At 32.4% G+C, this 23521-nt stretch overlaps 2 protein-coding genes across 2 annotated transcripts; one reads left to right on the top strand and one right to left on the bottom strand.

Moving 5' to 3' along the window:
• The first annotated feature begins 1420 nt into the window (after positions 1-1420).
• LOC111625895 lies at positions 1421-19642 on the top strand. Its single transcript, XM_023369151.1, has 7 exons — positions 1421-1464; positions 1548-1635; positions 2271-2420; positions 2486-2755; positions 3547-3672; positions 19008-19367; positions 19440-19642. The coding sequence occupies exons 2-7, from the start codon at positions 1557-1559 to the stop codon at positions 19556-19558; spliced, it is 1104 nt and encodes a 367-aa protein (XP_023224919.1). The 5' UTR covers positions 1421-1464; positions 1548-1556; the 3' UTR covers positions 19559-19642.
• LOC111625893 lies at positions 18032-23054 on the bottom strand. The gene is made up of 7 exons (XM_023369150.1): positions 22921-23054; positions 22415-22507; positions 22185-22337; positions 21857-22126; positions 21677-21796; positions 18307-18666; positions 18032-18234 (listed from the first exon to the last, which is right to left on the bottom strand). The coding sequence occupies exons 2-7, from the start codon at positions 22503-22505 to the stop codon at positions 18116-18118; spliced, it is 1113 nt and encodes a 370-aa protein (XP_023224918.1). The 5' UTR covers positions 22506-22507; positions 22921-23054; the 3' UTR covers positions 18032-18115.
• Positions 23055-23521: the final 467 nt, after the last annotated feature.

The raw sequence follows: 23521 nt of genomic DNA, 5'->3' as shown, positions 1-23521 counted from the left end.
TAACACCCAAATTATAAATTTTTGTCTTTAAACTAAATACTGTAGGCTATATAAACCTTGAACCCGGATGAAAAACCGGAGATGTTTTGAATTATTATAAACTGTATATACATGTATGCATGTGTTTGTGTATGTATGTATGTTTGTGTGTATGTATGTGTGTATGTATGTGTGTATGTGCTAATCTCTCAAATTGTACTTATATAATTTGACTCATATTAGATACTTATCACTTTTGAATCGCAGAGTAATTAAATTCTACCATTTTTACTTTGAAATCTTCTAATTTCTTTAATTAAAACGAATGGCATTGCTTTAAATGTTTTTAAATCTTGAAACTAATGCTTAAGCGGAAATAATAGACTTTACAGGATGTTGGCTTCTTTGCATGACCTCGAGCGCTTTATGCCAGGCAGAGAAGCCTTACACAGTTTAATCACACTTTTTTGACGATGTCCAGTTCCTTTTCCTTTGAGTATTTTAACTGAACAAAACACGTTGTACTGATCTTTTGACGCTCTACAATTCTGTAATTTAAATTATGCCGTTATCTTTTACAGGACCGGAGATAGGATTTGCTTATGCGAAAGGAGATTTTGGAATGCATGGCATTTATATCAACGAACGGCCTATTACCGATTACCAATATTTCAGTGTAATTACATTTAGTTATTTCATACCAAAAGGAAGATATAACTTGGTGCAATGTTTGTGTATGATCTATATAAAAATTTAACTTTTGACCAATGAAAATTCAAAACAAAACAAAAAGGCTTACCGTCATTAAAAACGGTGAAATATATTTGCTATATATTTATTATAAAAATACATGCAAATTATTCCATATCGATTAATTAAGAACAAATTCACGAATTTACTTATGTGAATTGCTTTATTTTATAAATTGCCTAAGTTTTCCGACATATAGGCTATAGTTATTTCAATAATTTAAAAGATTTTATTGTATAAGTCATTTGGAGTTCAGTGACTTGGTCAAAATAACAGAATAGTCAAACAGAATAATAAACAAGTTTGTGTCAAATTGTCACGTAAAGATGAACATTCGAATATAATAAAGCAAAATGTAATGCGAATTCTTTCATTACAACTGTTAGAAATTGGGCAGCTTCAAATTATTTCTGCTCTATTAAAAATATTAATATTTTCTTCGTTTATAAAAATATTCTACATTTTTATTAAACCGGCTAACAACATACTGTATATATTTTTATTTCTTTATTTAAAATTTGTTTTATTTATGCAAATGACAATTAAAGGAAATAAGTTTTTTTATTTATTATGATAGAAGTGGGTTACTCATAATTTCAAATAAACATTTTCTGTTTTTTTTTGTTTTTTGAAATAAGTGATAAAAATGAATAGGATGCTTCCGGCACTCCACCTCCAAAATAAGCACTGATTTCGCATATATATAATTCATTAAAATATTGCTGTTATACAAAGGTAAGTAGATGTACTGTACTTAAACCTTATACAATGGAGTTTGATGTTCTCCAATACTGAAGTTTTCTATTTTATTTTTCCAGCAATCTGAGATGTGGACGGTGGTGCTATTGATTTCCCACTGTATATTCTTCTCCGCCTCTCTGTTTGACTTCACAGGATTAACCTTGCGTAAATAGATTCGTCTTTTTTCTATTATCCTTTCCTCCTAACACGAAAAAGTTAACAGAATGATAAATTATTTTATTTGATTTTTTCCCTTTTTCATGGATTTCACATTTGTTTTTGAAATAGTAGTGATAGACTATATTTTATCGCAAACTATATAGGCTACGCATCATTAGATAAAAATAAGTAGAGAATGCTTTGTCTAACAACTGTTACGATGATACGAGTCTACCCTTTATTATATTTTTATACTAATGCAATAGAAGCAATAAAAAGTACGCATCTGAGAAGCTATACATTTTGCGATCAAGATAGAATTGTATAGAAGCTGATAGGAAATCGGAAAGAAGAATGGGGATTAAAATTAAATTCGGACGAGAACTTATCTCTGAAAGAGTGATTTGAGATCAGAGTTCACTTTCCACAATATTCTTGGCATAGTCTGATAACAATAAATAAAAATGGGTTTCCAAATATATAAATTTTTATATTAATGCCTTTCGGGTTGTGTTCGAAAAGTATTAGCAGAATTTTTCTTTCTCTGCTTAATTTTAATTTATGTTATAGTTGATTGTCGATTTAATTCAAGATTCGAAAAAATGAATTGAATGTTTATAATCAATAAAATAATTTTACAGAAGATCCATGGCGTTTCTTATATTTCTCGGGAAGACCTTGTGAAGGACGAGACGGAAGAATCGGAGTTTGCATGGAACCTAAGATCTGTGCCTGGAAAGGAGGAGTGGAAGTAGGCTCCTGTCAACAAGGGCGTCGTATCTGTTGCTCGGGTTAGTGTTCATCGCAGCTCGAAACATCATTTTGCTGTCAAACTAACCATTACGTCCCTTTTCAGCGTCGCGATCTTGCGGGCAGACCATTTCGGTCAACGGTAGTTATTTTATTAACCCGGAATATCCAGAAAGTTTGTCGTCCGCCAGAGCTTGTTCGGTACGCTTAGCATCAGTATCCGATCTATGTCAAGTGCGTTTGGATTTTGAGGATTTGATTTTGCGGGGTCCCGACTCTTCTACAGGACGTTGCGAACACGATGCACTGCGAGTGACTGGAGGAGACCGAAACGATTTGGTGCCTTCTTTCTGTGGCTCTAACTCTGGTCATCACGGTAAGCATTCTTTTATTAAAATGTAGTGCTTTTCTTTGTTATTTTAGTATTTAAATTTTTAACTTTCTTTTGGAATAAAATAATGTAATTTATGTCTTGTTTTAGTTATAAAAAGTAACTCCATTCGAATATAAGACAGGTTTAAAATTTAAAACAATTATTAGATCATGATAACTTGTTTTAATAATAATAATCATAAGCGTTTTTACATTAAAACTTTAATTGCTAGATTCAACTTATAAAAATTTTCTAAAAGAAAGTAACTTAAAGAAGTGAAAAATATAATATTCAGAACTGATTTTTCTTAACTTCTATAAATATATTTAAGAAAGAAAGAAAAATAAATAATATAGAATGAAGAACTGAAATATATAACCAAAAATAGATACTGTATATGTATGAGAAATACATGAAACAATTTATGAACAAATTTAAACAATAATAATACTGTTGTTTGTATAACTTCTTGTTCTTATATTCATAATTCTGATTAAACACAAATTTGCTTTAAAGAACTTATCACAAACTTTAAATTTGGTAAACAAATTAACACTTGAAAAAATATTGTAAAAAATTCTAGAAAAATGTTTTATTAGTAATTATAAATTTTAGGAATGTTTGAATTATTTTAAAACTATATTTATAGAAGATATGTTAACTTATAATAGTAGTTAGTTTATTAACGTTTAAAAAAAGACAATTAGATATCGATATCTTATTTATTCTAATTTCATTTTATTTAAATTTCTGTATTTATTGATCTTCAGTTTTTATTTGACAATGTTTTATAGCTTATATAGAAGTATATAGTTCCTCCGGTCCTCTGACTCTTACAGTAGTTACTTCTGAACATGCCGGAATAGACAGAAAATGGAAGATCAAGATAACTACGATCCGATGCGAAAGCCCATGGAAAGGTAAGTAACGTCTTTATCTAATGTACAGTACTTACTTAGATCTCACGTTTATATAGTATCGGAAGAAAATTTAATTTGATTAATTCGAACTGGTTTGCAGCACCAAATCTTTGTTTGCAATATTATCTGGGATCCAGCGGATCCCTGACCAGTTTCAATTATGGTATACGCGAAGATGGGAGAAACGGTTATCCCGCTGGACTGAATTATGCTATCTGCATACGAAAAGAAGAAGGGATGTGTTCTCTGGCTATGATTGCTCGCTCAAAGTTTCAATTGGGACCAGCTCAAGAAGGATGTCCGGATGAATACTTAGCTCTCGACGGTGTCAGATATTGCGGAGAAGATGCTTTCAGTCAAGTAGTACTCACAAGTAAGCCGCAACATTTCGATTATTTGATTTAAAAGAACTGTTTTTTATTTTGGAATATATATAATAAAATACCTGACTTAATATGCTGATTATCAGTGATATAACTACCGATACAATGATGTAAGTGATGCATCCACCAGAGTCTGTGCTCGATAAGGTCTCTCGATAGAAATTAAAAGGAAATTATTACTTAAATTTCAAAGATTAATTTAGAAAATGGTGATCAAATTTTAAGTTTTGTATATACTTAAAGTTGTAAAGTTGCATACAAAATATTACAATAATAAAATTAAAATTTTTTACCATACTAAAAATATTGTTATATAGGGACCCAGTTTTTGTTTCTACTTTAGATTTCACACGTTCCAATTACGTTTCTGCTAGTTATAGCCAATATTACATAACGCACTGCTGCAATTTTAAGATACAATATGTTGAGATTAATTTTAAGGTAGAGCCTTATTTGAGACTAGCAAAGAATGCCCAGTGTTGTTTGGGAAGTCAAGAAAGGGTTAGGTTGTCTTCATTAGGACCATAGGGCTGCATGTTTCTGCAGGGTGGCAGAGAGTAACTCAGTGAAAGGATTTGGCAATTTATGGGAGATGAAATCGGGGGAAGGAGTGAGGGTCCGAGAAATATACTGTAGAGGCCCATATTTCCCATAAAATCAAAGAGTAACTATGCGAAATTTAGTCCAGACTGGTCAAAGGATTGGGAGTTTGTAGGGAAGATGAAATCAACAGGAAAGAGCAAGGAGTCTAACTTTTAAGGTAGCTTACATACTGTACATCGGAAAGTAATAAGCTTTTTAATGATCCCTTGGTACGGATCTATTTCCTCCCAATTGCTTTAGGCATTTTATCGTCGATAAGACTCACTCGCATATGCGTACACCTGAAAAGTACTGTAATCGAAAGAACTCAATTTATATAGGTAGAAATCTGATATCATATGACAAATTCTTATTTTTAAATAATAGTATGGTAGGATTAATACTAAAACCAGCAATTATTTATTGTGACATCGTCATAATGCCGGGTTGCAATTTTTAATCATATATTTTAAATATATTTAATATAAAATATATGCTCTCCACCTCAGATTAGTAGTTTTGTCTCTACCTCTGTACATCATACTTTTCCTGTTAGCAGCAAAGTCATGCCGTCATCTATCTAATTCCTTACAGGGGAAAAGTTTTGAATTGAAATAATGTGACTTCCATTTTCACCGGAAGTTCACAAATAGTTAATCGGTTAATCGGGGTCTCCTGTATCTAATCTTTCCATATCTGGTCTTTGATTTCATTTATCTAATACCATTCTATAGATTGGGCCTCGTTGTCACAAGGGGCCTCAAAAACTACATCATAGCAAAAAAGATAACATGCCTCTAAGACTTTAGTAAACGTTTAAACGTATATTATAAAGAAAAACTTATTATTTAAGAATTTTATTTGTTAACAAAATTGCGCCTAGGCCTCAAAGGAACATAATCCGCTACTGCCTAACAGAGTAAAAAGACGTGCGCGTAGAATGCACACTGTAGGGGGTAGGAGTAGTGAAAATATTTAGAGGGAGCCTCAAAATTGAATTGCGCTTGGGGCCTTTCAAGCGCTAAATCCGCCACTGTCCTTATAGTTGTAAATATCACATAAGAGTATTATTATAAGAAACGAACGACAAAGACAATATTAACAAAACACAACTACTCGAACTGCATGAATCGAAACAAAAACCGTAAATATAAGATGATAAATTCAAAAATGCCACAAACTGACAAATGGGCTCGACCTTAAACGGACAAATGACGATGCAAGAAAATGGCGCGGGTAAAAACATCTTTCTCGTGCATTTTCCTTTTATAATATGAAATATATATTGCCTGTGTTCATCTGGAAGGAATAAGCTTTCCAATAACGAAAAATATTTTAAATTGGCTCAGTATATTCCAAAATTACCTGTAGCAAACAACAAACATTCTTGCTTTATAGGTCTTTTAATTAGTGTAGACATAGATAGGTATATGGTTCGCTGTTAATTATCTCTTGCACTCACGCTTTAAATTATAAATCATGTATTAAAAATGCGAGAATATTTGTGAATCTCATACTAAATGAACGTTAAATCATAAATATCAATTTTCAAATATCAAAAACAAATAATTAAATGCCGATTTCAATCCTTTATTTCAGGTGAGGGTGGACCGATGATAGTATTTTTTAAAAGTCCTCGTACCCCGAGTGGTAATTGGATGGGTTTTGATTTGAGATATCGACAAATACCCTGTACCACTAATAAGTAAACAGGTTTTATTAAATGAGAGAAAAAATTTTACATCAGATTGAAGTGTTACTAAAAACAAATTGTTATTCAATAAAATACATACGATACACTCGCTAATCGGTGTCGTTTCTGGACGATGAGCAAAGTATCTGCTCATAATCTAAATTAAATCCTTGTGCATTCTCCTCAGAATCGGTAACGAAATTGACTACGAAGGGACCACCGGTATTATCTATTCAAAACATTAAAAATTAGGAAAAAACCTACCGCATAAGAAGGAAGAAATATAAAAAGAATCACTTACCGGTTACCGGAAGATTTTCAGTGGGATTCTCCTCTTCAAGGGAAGGATTGAGCCTACTTCCACAGTATCTTATGCCTCCCAGCAGCAAGTAGTCGGTAGGGCACTCCATAACTCCTACGCCAGCTTCTCCGCCGTTGACAGTAGGTTCATTTCCAGCATCGACATTGAAGATGGCAAAAACGGAACCATCCTTTACTCGATATTCGATGGTGCAACGACCCGATTCTTTGCGGAAACAGATGGCATAATTCAGGTTACGAGGATATCCTCCGCTAACGGTAGGAGCATTTTGAGCGTCATAGTTGAAACTCTGGAAGTTACCAGTGATGCCCGTGTAATATTGCAGACAATTAGCAGGAGCTATTGGCAGAAACATAATAAGTTCATTCTTAATATTACATAACTCAAACTCTTTTAATGAAAGCATTATATTCTCTTGCTCTAATATCAGAAAATCTATTAAACTTTTTCCTTTGTTTAAGTTCTAAGAGCCTATAATATCAGAACGGTGGATTTTTATATATTTATCAAAAATAAATATATAAAAATCCACCGTTCTGATATTATGGAAGGTCAAATCTATTTATTTAAACTTTTATTTGTTTTATGTGCTAATTAGTTAGTGTTATAAAATGAAATAAAAATATAACATTTCATTTTTATGAAGATGAGAATTAATTATTTTCAACAATGTGATAAAATGTATACGTTTGGTTGGAAATGTGTTCTTGTTTCAATATAAGTTACTGTAAAAATTTTACATCTATTTTAAATTGGAAAAATTTACCCAAAATTTTTTATCACTTGCTGTAAAATGTTTAACTATTATAAAAAGAACACTTTTACTTTTCCGGGTATTATATATCAGAGGTGGGCAAGCAAGAGTTCAGTGGGAACCGAAATGTAAGTTTTGCAAAATGCATGGGAGCCGCAGTTCTGTACTTTTTTATTCTGTACCGCAGTTCTGTATTGCGATTTTATTATATAATATAAATATAATATAAAACAAATATTAAATTTTTTAATACACAAAATTGTGAAAATAAAATTGTAAAAATAATAATAAAAAACAGAAATTAACACTTTCAGCAAGAGCCTCATTTGCCCATGTCTGTTATATATAATATCCGAGAAAGTATGGTACTCGATCAAAAAACGACCCCTCAAAATTTTTAGAATTTTGGAGTCAGGATCTTAAAACGTCAAGAAATGCAAAAATTATGACATTTTGCAGATAGGTTTGCATAATGGGGAAAATGCTTCTAGAAATTTTCAGGAAAATCGGACTATTGGTTCGAGAAAGATTAAGGGGGTGGGTTCATATCTCCCGAATCACTGGTTTAATTTTCCTGAAAATTTCTATAAACATTTCTCTCTAACACGCAAACCTTTCTGTAAAATGTCAGAAATTGTCGACGTAAGGTACAGGAGTTAATAAGCTTAAAAGTAGGTGAAAAAATCATGTCCATTACACTAAAATCCTACATACAGGAAAAAACCCTCAAGGTTTTTTTTTGTATTTCTCGCCGTTTCAAGGTCTCCGAGACCGAAATATCTTTATATGTTGAAGAGAAAGGGGAGGGCAATATAATTCGGCCTAAATGACTCATTTTTTAAGGAGTAATCAATCGTATTATGCACCGTACTGTACATCTGAAGACTTAAAGGTAATGGTAGCAATTATTAGGGATGAAGACAAATAAACAATGCCGGAAAAATCCAGTAACAACGTTACTAGCTTTTTACTATAGCAAATATAAAATTTTGTGTCAAGAATGTCAAAGCAATCATCCATATTGTTAGGCTTATCGATGATAGTTTTAAAGAAAACAAATGGTCACAGATAGAGTGTATGATTGGAAACTACGTTATCAGTACTCAATATTTAAAAATTGCTTAAATTGGAATTACCTCAAGTCTCCTTGAAATGCATTTTATGAATACATTGGGTCATCGAGAAATTATTTACGGATTTTAATTGTCAGCTGTAAAGCATCGTAACTACACTATCAAACAATGCATTTAATCGAAATAAGAACTATACTGTATTGTGTTTAACATGCTTTTGTCACTGTGATAGTGTAAAACCGAAAATATTTTCTTGACAACTTGATATTTATAAGTTTAACAGCCGGATGAACTTTGACATGTCTTAACAACAAATTATGTAACTTATAACCCTGTGGCTGGGGGCTACATTTTGTAAAAGTGAGTTTAGCTGTTATGAATTATAGTACAATCTAAACATATTCCAGTCATAGTAAACATGTGTTTTCCAAGAACGAGTTAAACATCCATATTTATGATACATACCTAATACATCTGATTTTATTTACATAAAATTAACAATTTAATTTTCAAAAATTTATATATTTTATGGTCTATCATCTATAAAAAAGCTGTCTGTTCCTACTGAATCCTGTAAATTATCCAAATGAGTATTATCTGTGATAAAAGAGTTGGAAACGAATAATTAGAGCGAACAAAAAAGAATTAAGAGACAAACTATTAAAATGAGAAAAAAATAAAAGAATTCTAGTTTATCCGAGTTTATGACCCAATCTCGAGATGTGAAGCGTTACATAGTAAAAGAATATATCCGCTTTAAATACAGAGTCGGCCATTCCTTCAAAGTTGACTCTCTGCTATTGAAGGACTAAACATTTAACTGCGGTCGAATCATATTTGTAACATCTTATTGAACGAACAGTCCCTACATTTTTAATATTGAAAAAACTTTTAAGCCAAATATCTATATTCGATATAGCGAGGTTCAATTTCGAATTTTTCTACATCAGTGGAATTTGAACATTAGCAACATGAGGAAATTAACTGTTTTTAGTATCAAAATTTTATACTGAGAAAATAATTACGCTTATTTATATTATTTTAATGAGAACATGCCAATAAGATGTTCTCTAAAGAAAAATATAAATATATGATTAATTCTTTATTCTATATAGATATTTGGCATAAAAATAATGCACTAGACACTTGCTAATCCGGCCATTCCTTGCACAGGGTTACTTAACAAGATTAGCGACAGTGGTGGATTACTAAGTATATAGCCCAAAAGGTAATAAATAACGTGACATGTTGTTCCTCGGTACTAATTCTTTTGGAGCTGTACTGCTATTGTTTTTGTAAAATTATGTACAATAATTTGTAAGTTTAATATTTTAATAAATTATGTTACTAATTTACTGTATATATTTAAAAAAAAAAACAGGGATAAGAGACAAACATTATTGTATAATGGGGTATTCCGGATTAGCAAGGACGTATAATTGGAAAAAAATTCTTTCCAAACGCTAAGAACAAGTTTTGATAGAAGAGTTTTAATTAAAAAATTACAAAAAAATGACATTTAAAAAATTATGTCAAATGTATTTTAATTTAGTAAATTTCTAGCACTCTGGATTAAAGCTATAAATAATTTTTACATTTTTCAGAGATTACGAAGCTGATCTCGACCCGAAATATGTATAAGATTTAGTGACTACATAAAGTATGTCGATTTAATCACGTAATCAGATAGACGAATAACATGCCAATACCGTAGAGCTCATGAAGCTCTATAGCTCATAATTAATTCATCATAGAACCGTAGTGTTTTAGCGTGCTGTAAACGTAATTTTGTAAAAAAATTAAGTTCAAGTTATCATTTACATGAAACAGCGTTAATGCAAGGTGTTATAACAAATTTTGAATTAATGAAGCATGTCCTGATTTGTAATGCATTAGAAGTTATATAAGTTCCAAACAGAAGGTAGGTTGAGAAAAGAACTCTTCCAGAATTCATACAAGTTCGGACAGACGATAGAAAAGAAATCGAAGTGCAATGCATTAAACTGCTTCAATGGCCACAGTTCATTATCATTCTATTTGGATATTTGAAACGTACTGTATATCTTTTGTTTAAAATCCATTCATAAAGTCTACTTTACAGCAGGGGTAGACAATCTTTTAAATGGCGGGCCAAATTTTCTAGATTTTAACGATTTATAATATGCCTGGTCAATGATCGACCAATTGATTGGAAAAATTATATACGTTAGAGGGCCGGAGTTGGCCTGCAGGCCATAGGCTACAGCGTTATGACCGAAGTTTTGTGTAAATCAGTGGTTCTCAACCTTTTTTGTTGATGTACCCTATTAGCCCATTAGTTGTTTCTCAAGTACCCCTTATATTTTTGTATGTAAATTTTATAATTACTGCATTAGATGTATACAGTCGTTATAACTGAGCACCACAAAAAAAATNCCGCATAAGAAGGAAGAAATATAAAAAGAATCACTTACCGGTTACCGGAAGATTTTCAGTGGGATTCTCCTCTTCAAGGGAAGGATTGAGCCTACTTCCACAGTATCTTATGCCTCCCAGCAGCAAGTAGTCGGTAGGGCACTCCATAACTCCTACGCCTAAACACAAATTTGCTTTAAAGAACTTATCACAAACTTTAAATTTGGTAAACAAATTAACACTTGCAAAAATATGGTAAAAAATTCTAGAAAAATGTTTTATTAGTAATTATAAATTTTAGGAATGTTTGAATTATTTTAAAACTATATTTATAGAAGATATGTTAACTTATAATAGTAGTTAGTTTATTAACGTTTAAAAAAAGACAATTAGATATCGATATCTTATTTATTCTAATTTCATTTTATTTAAATTTCTGTATTTATTGATCTTCAGTTTTTATTTGACAATGTTTTATAGCTTATATAGAAGTATATAGTTCCTCCGGTCCTCTGACTCTTACAGTAGTTACTTCTGAACATGCCGGAATAGACAGAAAATGGAAGATCAAGATAACTACGATCCGATGCGAAAGCCCATGGAAAGGTAAGTAACGTCTTTATCTAATGTACAGTACTTACTTAGATCTCACGTTTATATAGTATCGGAAGAAAATTTAATTTGATTAATTCGAACTGGTTTGCAGCACCAAATCTTTGTTTGCAATATTATCTGGGATCCAGCGGATCCCTGACCAGTTTCAATTATGGTATACGCGAAGATGGGAGAAACGGTTATCCCGCTGGACTGAATTATGCTATCTGCATACGAAAAGAAGAAGGGATGTGTTCTCTGGCTATGATTGCTCGCTCAAAGTTTCAATTGGGACCAGCTCAAGAAGGATGTCCGGATGAATACTTAGCTCTCGACGGTGTCAGATATTGCGGAGAAGATGCTTTCAGTCAAGTAGTACTCACAAGTAAGCCGCAACATTTCGATTATTTGATTTAAAAGAACTGTTTTTTATTTTGGAATATATATAATAAAATACCTGACTTAATATGCTGATTATCAGTGATATAACTACCGATACAATGATGTAAGTGATGCATCCACCAGAGTCTGTGCTCGATAAGGTCTCTCGATAGAAATTAAAAGGAAATTATTACTTAAATTTCAAAGATTAATTTAGAAAATGGTGATCAAATTTTAAGTTTTGTATATACTTAAAGTTGTAAAGTTGCATACAAAATATTACAATAATAAAATTAAAATTTTTTACCATACTAAAAATATTGTTATATAGGGACCCAGTTTTTGTTTCTACTTTAGATTTCACACGTTCCAATTACGTTTCTGCTAGTTATAGCCAATATTACATAACGCACTGCTGCAATTTTAAGATACAATATGTTGAGATTAATTTTAAGGTAGAGCCTTATTTGAGACTAGCAAAGAATGCCCAGTGTTGTTTGGGAAGTCAAGAAAGGGTTAGGTTGTCTTCATTAGGACCATAGGGCTGCATGTTTCTGCAGGGTGGCAGAGAGTAACTCAGTGAAAGGATTTGGCAATTTATGGGAGATGAAATCAGGGGGAAGGAGTGAGGGTCCGAGAAATATACTGTAGAGGCCCATATTTCCCATAAAATCAGAGAGTAACTATGCGAAATTTAGTCCAGACTGGTCAAAGGATTGGGAGTTTGTAGGGAAGATGAAATCAACAGGAAAGAGCAAGGAGTCTAACTTTTAAGGTAGCTTACATACTGTACATCGGAAAGTAATAAGCTTTTTAATGATCCCTTGGTACGGATCTATTTCCTCCCAATTGCTTTAGGCATTTTATCGTCGATAAGACTCACTCGCATATGCGTACACCTGAAAAGTACTGTAATCGAAAGAACTCAATTTATATAGGTAGAAATCTGATATCATATGACAAATTCTTATTTTTAAATAATAGTATGGTAGGATTAATACTAAAACCAGCAATTATTTATTGTGACATCGTCATAATGCCGGGTTGCAATTTTTAATTATATTTAACTACACCTAAAATTAGTAGTGGCCAACCCCGTACATCATACTTTTCCTTTAACAAAAGAGTCGTGCAACGATAGAGTCGTGCCAGTCATCTATTAACTGCATTCNTAAATTAAATATTCAATTTTAATTAACAAATATAATAATATTTTAAAGTTAGATTAGAACATAAATAAATGTGAACTACGAAATTTGATTTATTGGCAAGAACGCAGTAAAGATCTAAATCAGTGCTTTTGAAACTTTTTGTATAGCTCCACTCGATTAACGCTTATTAAAAAACACTAAAACTCCACCCTATTTTCAAAAAAATTTGACCTTGAGTTCAGTTTCAGTAATAGCAGGCTTATTGATCGTTAGGATTAATGTTGCTATAATGAAAAAAGTATATATCTCACAGTTATTATTTTAATACGCACTTACATTCGTATTTAAATATACACTATTACTTTCCACTACGTATTTTTTAAAATTTTCTTAGAATAATTCCAAATATCGCGACATTCTCGAATAGCTCCTTGGCATAAATAGTATCATGAGACTCATTTTTTTTTAAAGCACCGATCTAAAGCTGCGAAAAATTGTCTACCATTATACTAAGCCAGGCCTGGCCAACCCAAATTGTTTCGCGGGCCACTTTAATCACGCGTATCATTACGGTGGGCCGCAATTTAGGCAAACATGCTTTTAAAAAAGTAAAACAAATACAAAATGAATAAGATTTTATTGTTATACCAAGAGTTCGTACTCGCACTTGCGCATTATAACAACGACACATGCAAATTTTCATTTATTTAATTGTTTTGGTATACACATAACGGAAAACAAAAGTTTTAATAGATATATAATATCGCTTAGCGGGCCACACAATTTAACGTGACGGCCGCGGGTTGTCCAGGCCTGTACTAAGCAATCGCACATTCTCTGTAATAACCTGTATGTGTTCAATTTTGAATGAGAGTACAGTACTGTATTTTTATAATGCTGGGAAAAAAAAGAAAATATTAAATCGTGTTGCAATTAATATAAAAGTAGAAGTAAAATTTACGAATTGATGAAATAAATGTATAATTTCAGAAAATTTGATTAAAAGAATTTACTGAATAAAGTTTCGATTTAAAAGAGAGAGAGAGAGAACTAGTTTTATTAGGTAATAATTTATGGTTTAATTCTATAATAAAGATTAAAAACTTTGTAGATAAATTGAAGAACTAAATCATTTTTTTATTCCCTTGACTTATCACCTAAATTGATTTATTTCTATCAAATACGTATTGAAAAGTTGAGCTTTATACCTGCCAAAATACCTTAAATACTAATAAAGACAGTGTCACAAAGAAATTAGAATAACTAAATAAAGAAAAAAATTTTCTAACTGTTCGATAAATAAGTTCAAAGGTATGTTTTTTATTCAGGAGGATATTTTGAAAAAAATAAAAAAACAAACTACATTTTAACATGTAGTTTATTTAATTTAAAATATATGCTCTCCACCTCAGATTAGTAGTTTTGTCTCTACCTCTGTACATCATACTTTTCCTGTTAGCAGCAAAGTCATGCCGTCATCTATCTAATTCCTTACAGGGGAAAAGTTTTGAATTGAAATAATGTGACTTCCATTTTCACCGGAAGTTCACAAATAGTTAATCGGTTAATCGGGGTCTCCTGTATCTAATCTTTCCATATCTGGTCTTTGATTTCATTTATCTAATACCATTCTATAGATTGGGCCTCGTTGTCACAAGGGGCCTCAAAAACTACATCATAGCAAAAAAGATAACATGCCTCTAAGACTTTAGTAAACGTTTAAACGTATATTATAAAGAAAAACTTATTATTTAAGAATTTTATTTGTTAACAAAATTGCGCCTAGGCCTCAAAGGAACATAATCCGCTACTGCCTAACAGAGTAAAAAGACGTGCGCGTAGAATGCACACTGTAGGGGGTAGGAGTAGTGAAAATATTTAGAGGGAGCCTCAAAATTGAATTGCGCTTGGGGCCTTTCAAGCGCTAAATCCGCCACTGTCCTTATAGTTGTAAATATCACATAAGAGTATTATTATAAGAAACGAACGACAAAGACAATATTAACAAAACACAACTACTCGAACTGCATGAATCGAAACAAAAACCGTAAATATAAGATGATAAATTCAAAAATGCCACAAACTGACAAATGGGCTCGACCTTAAACGGACAAATGACGATGCAAGAAAATGGCGCGGGTAAAAACATCTTTCTCGTGCATTTTCCTTTTATAATATGAAATATATATTGCCTGTGTTCATCTGGAAGGAATAAGCTTTCCAATAACGAAAAATATTTTAAATTGGCTCAGTATATTCCAAAATTACCTGTAGCAAACAACAAACATTCTTGCTTTATAGGTCTTTTAATTAGTGTAGACATAGATAGGTATATGGTTCGCTGTTAATTATCTCTTGCACTCACGCTTTAAATTATAAATCATGTATTAAAAATGCGAGAATATTTGTGAATCTCATACTAAATGAACGTTAAATCATAAATATCAATTTTCAAATATCAAAAACAAATAATTAAATGCCGATTTCAATCCTTTATTTCAGGTGAGGGTGGACCGATGATAGTATTTTTTAAAAGTCCTCGTACCCCGAGTGGTAATTGGATGGGTTTTGATTTGAGATATCGACAAATACCCTGTACCACTAATAAGTAAACAGGTTTTATTAAATGAGAGAAAAAATTTTACATCAGATTGAAGTGTTACTAAAAACAAATTGTTATTCAATAAAATACATACGATACACTCGCTAATCGGTGTCGTTTCTGGACGATGAGCAAAGTATCTGCTCATAATCTAAATTAAATCCTTGTGCATTCTCCTCAGAATCGGTAACGAAATTGACTACGAAGGGACCACCGGTATTATCTATTCAAAACATTAAAAATTAGGAAAAAACCTACCGCATAAGAAGGAAGAAATATAAAAAGAATCACTTACCGGTTACCGGAAGATTTTCAGTGGGATTCTCCTCTTCAAGGGAAGGATTGAGCCTACTTCCACAGTATCTTATGCCTCCCAGCAGCAAGTAGTCGGTAGGGCACTCCATAACTCCTACGCCAGCTTCTCCGCCATTGACAGTAGGTTCATTTCCAGCATCGACATTGAAGATGGCAAAAACGGAACCATCCTTTACTCGATATTCGATGGTGCAACGACCCGATTCTTTGCGGAAACAGATGGCATAATTCAGGTTACGAGGATATCCTCCGCTAACGGTAGGAGCATTTTGAGCGTCATAGTTGAAACTCTGGAAGTTACCAGTGATGCCCGTGTAATATTGCAGACAATTAGCAGGAGCTATTGGCAGAAACATAATAAGTTCATTCTTAATATTACATAACTCAAACTCTTTTAATGAAAGCATTATATTCTCTTGCTCTAATATCAGAAAATCTATTAAACTTTTTCCTTTGTTTAAGTTCTAAGAGCCTATAATATCAGAACGGTGGATTTTTATATATTTATCAAAAATAAATATATAAAAATCCACCGTTCTGATATTATGGAAGGTCAAATCTATTTATTTAAACTTTTATTTGTTTTATGTGCTAATTAGTTAGTGTTATAAAATGAAATAAAAATATAACATTTCATTTTTATGAAGATGAGAATTAATTATTTTCAACAATGTGATAAAATGTATACGTTTGGTTGGAAATGTGTTCTTGTTTCAATATAAGTTACTGTAAAAATTTTACATCTATTTTAAATTGGAAAAATTTACCCAAAATTTTTTATCACTTGCTGTAAAATGTTTAACTATTATAAAAAGAACATTGTGACATCGTCATAATGCCGGGTTGCAATTTTTAATCATATATTTTAAATATATTTAATATAAAATATATGCTCTCCACCTCAGATTAGTAGTTTTGTCTCTACCTCTGTACATCATACTTTTCCTGTTAGCAGCAAAGTCATGCCGTCATCTATCTAATTCCTTACAGGGGAAAAGTTTTGAATTGAAATAATGTGACTTCCATTTTCACCGGAAGTTCACAAATAGTTAATCGGTTAATCGGGGTCTCCTGTATCTAATCTTTCCATATCTGGTCTTTGATTTCATTTATCTAATACCATTCTATAGATTGGGCCTCGTTGTCACAAGGGGCCTCAAAAACTACATCATAGCAAAAAAGATAACATGCCTCTAAGACTTTAGTAAACGTTTAAACGTATATTATAAAGAAAAACTTATTATTTAAGAATTTTATTTGTTAACAAAATTGCGCCTAGGCCTCAAAGGAACATAATCCGCTACTGCCTAACAGAGTAAAAAGACGTGCGCGTAGAATGCACACTGTAGGGGGTAGGAGTAGTGAAAATATTTAGAGGGAGCCTCAAAATTGAATTGCGCTTGGGGCCTTTCAAGCGCTAAATCCGCCACTGTCCTTATAGTTGTAAATATCACATAAGAGTATTATTATAAGAAACGAACGACAAAGACAATATTAACAAAACACAACTACTCGAACTGCATGAATCGAAACAAAAACCGTAAATATAAGATGATAAATTCAAAAATGCCACAAACTGACAAATGGGCTCGACCTTAAACGGACAAATGACGATGCAAGAAAATGGCGCGGGTAAAAACATCTTTCTCGTGCATTTTCCTTTTATAATATGAAATATATATTGCCTGTGTTCATCTGGAAGGAATAAGCTTTCCAATAACGAAAAATATTTTAAATTGGCTCAGTATATTCCAAAATTACCTGTAGCAAACAACAAACATTCTTGCTTTATAGGTCTTTTAATTAGTGTAGACATAGATAGGTATATGGTTCGCTGTTAATTATCTCTTGCACTCACGCTTTAAATTATAAATCATGTATTAAAAATGCGAGAATATTTGTGAATCTCATACTAAATGAACGTTAAATCATAAATATCAATTTTCAAATATCAAAAACAAATAATTAAATGCCGATTTCAATCCTTTATTTCAGGTGAGGGTGGACCGATGATAGTATTTTTTAAAAGTCCTCGTACCCCGAGTGGTAATTGGATGGGTTTTGATTTGAGATATCGACAAATACCCTGTACCACTAATAAGTAAACAGGTTTTATTAAATGAGAGAAAAAATTTTACATCAGATTGAAGTGTTACTAAAAACAAATTGTTATTCAATAAAATACATACGATACACTCGCTAATCGGTGTCGTTTCTGGACGATGAGCAAAGTATCTGCTCATAATCTAAATTAAATCCTTGTGCATTCTCCTCAGAATCGGTAACGAAATTGACTACGAAGGGACCACCGGTATTATCTATTCAAAACATTAAAAATTAGGAAAAAACCTACCGCATAAGAAGGAAGAAATATAAAAAGAATCACTTACCGGTTACCGGAAGATTTTCAGTGGGATTCTCCTCTTCAAGGGAAGGATTGAGCCTACTTCCACAGTATCTTATGCCTCCCAGCAGCAAGTAGTCGGTAGGGCACTCCATAACTCCTACGCCAGCTTCTCCGCCATTGACAGTAGGTTCATTTCCAGCATCGACATTGAAGATGGCAAAAACGGAACCATCCTTTACTCGATATTCGATGGTGCAACGACCCGATTCTTTGCGGAAACAGATGGCATAATTCAGGTTACGAGGATATCCTCCGCTAACGGTAGGAGCATTTTGAGCGTCATAGTTGAAACTCTGGAAGTTACCAGTGATGCCCGTGTAATATTGCAGACAATTAGCAGGAGCTATTGGCAGAAACATAATAAGTTCATTCTTAATATTACATAACTCAAACTCTTTTAATGAAAGCATTATATTCTCTTGCTCTAATATCAGAAAATCTATTAAACTTTTTCCTTTGTTTAAGTTCTAAGAGCCTATAATATCAGAACGGTGGATTTTTATATATTTATCAAAAATAAATATATAAAAATCCACCGTTCTGATATTATAGGCTCTTAGAACTTAAACAAAGGAAAAAGTTTAATAGATTTTCTGATATTAGAGCAAGAGAATATAATGCTTTCATTAAAAGAGTTTGAGTTATGTAATATTAAGAATGAACTTATTATGTTTCTGCCAATAGCTCCTGCTAATTGTCTGCAATATTACACGGGCATCACTGGTAACTTCCAGAGTTTCAACTATGACGCTCAAAATGCTCCTACCGTTAGCGGAGGATATCCTCGTAACCTGAATTATGCCATCTGTTTCCGCAAAGAATCGGGTCGTTGCACCATCGAATATCGAGTAAAGGATGGTTCCGTTTTTGCCATCTTCAATGTCGATGCTGGAAATGAACCTACTGTCAATGGCGGAGAAGCTGGCGTAGGAGTTATGGAGTGCCCTACCGACTACTTGCTGCTGGGAGGCATAAGATACTGTGGAAGTAGGCTCAATCCTTCCCTTGAAGAGGAGAATCCCACTGAAAATCTTCCGGTAACCGGTAAGTGATTCTTTTTATATTTCTTCCTTCTTATGCGGTAGGTTTTTTCCTAATTTTTAATGTTTTGAATAGATAATACCGGTGGTCCCTTCGTAGTCAATTTCGTTACCGATTCTGAGGAGAATGCACAAGGATTTAATTTAGATTATGAGCAGATACTTTGCTCATCGTCCAGAAACGACACCGATTAGCGAGTGTATCGTATGTATTTTATTGAATAACAATTTGTTTTTAGTAACACTTCAATCTGATGTAAAATTTTTTCTCTCATTTAATAAAACCTGTTTACTTATTAGTGGTACAGGGTATTTGTCGATATCTCAAATCAAAACCCATCCAATTACCACTCGGGGTACGAGGACTTTTAAAAAATACTATCATCGGTCCACCCTCACCTGAAATAAAGGATTGAAATCGGCATTTAATTATTTGTTTTTGATATTTGAAAATTGATATTTATGATTTAACGTTCATTTAGTATGAGATTNCATACATTTATTTATTATTATTTGACAAGTATATTATATAAAATCACAGAAGTCATTTCAATACATGCATAAATTACATTTCCTAAAAATAAATCATTATACTTAAAAAAATTAAATTATTCTACAATAATTTCTAACAAAATTTAATGGGATATTTGTTGCGATAAATCTTCAGCAATTTTTCAAAATTTGGTTCCCACGTTGTTAAATAGAGATTATAATTGTGTACTGACCTTGAAACTAATGGCTGCAAATTTATAACATGCAGAACAATACATGAATCTTTCAATTTTTGTAACAAATGTAATGTATAAATTTGCTAAATATCAAGTAATGCGCGCATGCAGTGACACGCATTGCATGGTGGGGATATGATCCAGGCCTTGTTATTCCTAATACCTGCAGTTCAGTAAAAACACGAAAAGCCCCAATCTTATCGAGAAATAATTAATGCTCAGTTAAACTGTAATTTTACTAGACTACAGGTTCACTCAGCACTAATGGCACTAACAGACGGACAAATAAAGTGGATAAACAAGTTGTTTAGACTGTTAAAAGGGAAATCTGTGTTCACACTGGGATATTTTAAAGCAAGTTTTTGTCGTTTCTTGTTTCTTGTGTTAATAATTTACAGCAAATTGATTAACATACGCCATTTTATAATGAAAGATGTACCCCTTTGATTTTCACTAGTACCCCTAGGGGTACATGTACCCCCGGTTGAGAACCACTGGTATAAATGATTGGGTGGGCTTTACTTGCGCCATATGCTGCCAAATAAAGAGTTTCATTCTAAATTTAAAAGTTTTTGAACTTAATTAGTGGATAAAAATTCCAAATTACTGTTATTATTTTCGACGCTATTTTATATTCTAATAATCTTATTTTTTAATAAATTACACTAGATAAAATAATAAATAAGATTATGGAGGCATTTTAAAACTTATACTAGTAGATGCCTAAATTTTTTGTATTAATTAATTTACCGTAGATTGTTTTTTTCTACATCCCTTCCGAAGATTTCTGAATCCGCTACTTAACACTGATGGTAAAGTGTTGGGCATGAGTTCACACCCTACCACGGACTGGTCACGTGGATTTTCCCGGGTTTTTTACCTAATTAAGGGCCAGTTTCCCATATAAATTTTTACCGGAAAAGCATCTCTTTTCGTAGATCGCCCATATGTTGCGCTTCGTATTCAAACCAAATCATTATAAAAACATTTCTTACATGATTTATTATAATAAATATTTAAAAAAATACAGAAAGAATAATTGCTATAGTTAGAATGATGTACTGTACGTCAAGAATAATTACTTACTCTGACAGTAATGTAATTTTTACATTATTGTCAGAGTAAAATACAAATTTACAAATTTCGTGTATAAACTTAAAACATACGAAGCTTTCTGAAAGCAATGTGATACATAATAATTATTGTCTAGGAAGTCGATTTCTTCGGGAATAAAAATTTTGAGTTTTTCTGAAGACAGTTTCTATTTGTAGTGATGGAAAATGGCCGAAATGATTAATTTAATATTTATGAATTGAAAAAGAATTTAATAAACAAAAAGTAAATAAAATAAGTTAAAGAATTATCATCTCGATTCATTTTCCCTAGATTTTGCTAAAACTTATTACATTAATTCTCTATTTGAAATGCTTTCAAGTAGAGAATTAATGCTCTTCTGATATTAGGAATGCTCTTCTGATATTTTGGCTCTTCTGATATTAGGATTAGGGGTCATTGAGCTTGATTTTCGAGTTCAGTCTGTCGTGCTGTATTTACTTATGAATGAATTAAACGTACAGTACAGTACCTTTCCATGGACTGTTGCATTCGATCTGGCAAACTTTAACGCTCCAACGTCTCGGTCCTTGACCATTTGTCACTGTGTTCAGATTTACCAGCGTATTGGAGTCATCGACGTCTACGTACACTGAAAGAACAAACTGCTTTAGATCAAGATTATAGAAAATAACCGACAAGAGCTACTTACTGTGTTGACCAGAATTAGAACCGCATAGTGTAGGTATCACATTATTAGAATTCTGTCCAGTGACGGTAAAGGAGTCGGAAATGCAATCTCCTGCAACGGGATTAAGCAATCGAAAATCATCAAAGTCCAAACGTAGTTGGCAGATTTTAGGAGACTGGGGGCGTCTGACTGCCACCGTGCAGCTCTGATTGCCATCGTAGGTGCCCGGATAACCCGGATTAGTGAAGTAAGTACAGTTTTGCGTGATGATGCCGCCACACGTTCGTTGAACTGAAATAATCAGAATTATCACTCTTGAAAGTAAAGATAGTAAGAAAAGGTCACTTACAAATACAACAAACTCCGTAACCTCTGGCACAACTGCCCTGTGGAAGACCGGAAAGTCGTCTACATTCTCCAATATTGTAGCAAGTTCCGACTTGTCCGTCTGGTAGATAACAGGGAGAATTAGGAAACTGAACAATTGTAAAAAGCGAAATTCCTGCAAGAAAATGCAAATTAAATGAATGCTGCTTCGTTTCAAATTTAAAGACAGAGAAAAATAAAATAAAACACAACCTTTGGCTTTACGATGAGAAATGCTTCCTTGTCCCGCAGATCTGAGTAGAGTCCAAACAGCTGCTTGCACCAATACGAAGAACAACTCCATATCTAGCAAATGTAAGAATTGATTTGAAGATGGTCGAGTTTTGAACTTTGATAATCTATTTATAGTAAGATAGAAGTGCAGATGACCATACATTTTGATTCCGAAACAGAATTATGCTTTGCAAGAACATTGTCTTTCTAAAAACTTAATTATTATATATTTTAGTTTACAAGATCATATATTTTAAACAATGTAATAAAATATATTAACGTAGTAAGTTGTAATCGAATTTAAAAATTCGATTACCCCTAACGAAATTAAATTAATTTAAAAATTAATAAGAGATGGCATTAGGGATTCTTAAATCTGAGTCAAAGATATAAAAAACAAATTAGAAAAACAATATACAGTAATTTAAACATTCCTGTAACACAAAAATATACTTTCATTTCGAAGGAGTCAATGTTTTACTCACCTTAGCAGCAACAAGGTGTGTGACCGTCCCGACAGCTGATGTCGTCGTAATTCTATGATCAAAAAAGGCGACGCGTGTGGTCGGTCAAGGAAAAATTTTGTCAAGTATCAGCGGAGTTATTCTATTCACATTTCTGCACCCTCTCCACACACGAGACTCTAAAGTGCACGGAGTGCTCGAAATAAATGTACCGAGACGACCTATCAACAGACGAATCTAGTTTAACGATTTGTCTTTTGTTACTTGTATCTTATAAACATATTCAATGATTATTCATAACAATAGATATGATACTCCTCTGCTTGGCCAACTTCTTTCATTTATTTCTTTCCATTTTTTGGCAAGTTTTATGATGGATTATATCAAACAATCGCTCTCTTAATATCGCATTTATTAATCTTTCGGTTCTTTCAGTTATGATCAAATGCACTCCTTTTATAGTTAGGCGTATACGAAATTTTATGCATGCTTAATATAAAAATAATTTTATTCAGATCTATTTTCATATATTTTGATGCGGTTTGCTCGTTATCGATTTAATGAATGATGATAGAAAAGGCACAAAACACAAAAATAGATTCTTAAAGACAAAATATGATTT

The sequence above is a fragment of the Centruroides sculpturatus genome, unplaced genomic scaffold (genome assembly GCF_000671375.1).
Source record: "Centruroides sculpturatus isolate CEXI.00-Female unplaced genomic scaffold, Cexi_2.0 scaffold333, whole genome shotgun sequence".
NCBI lineage: Eukaryota > Metazoa > Arthropoda > Arachnida > Scorpiones > Buthidae > Centruroides > Centruroides sculpturatus.
The sequence above is the reverse complement of the archived record's forward strand: the minus strand, read 5'-3'. Positions and strand labels throughout refer to the sequence as shown.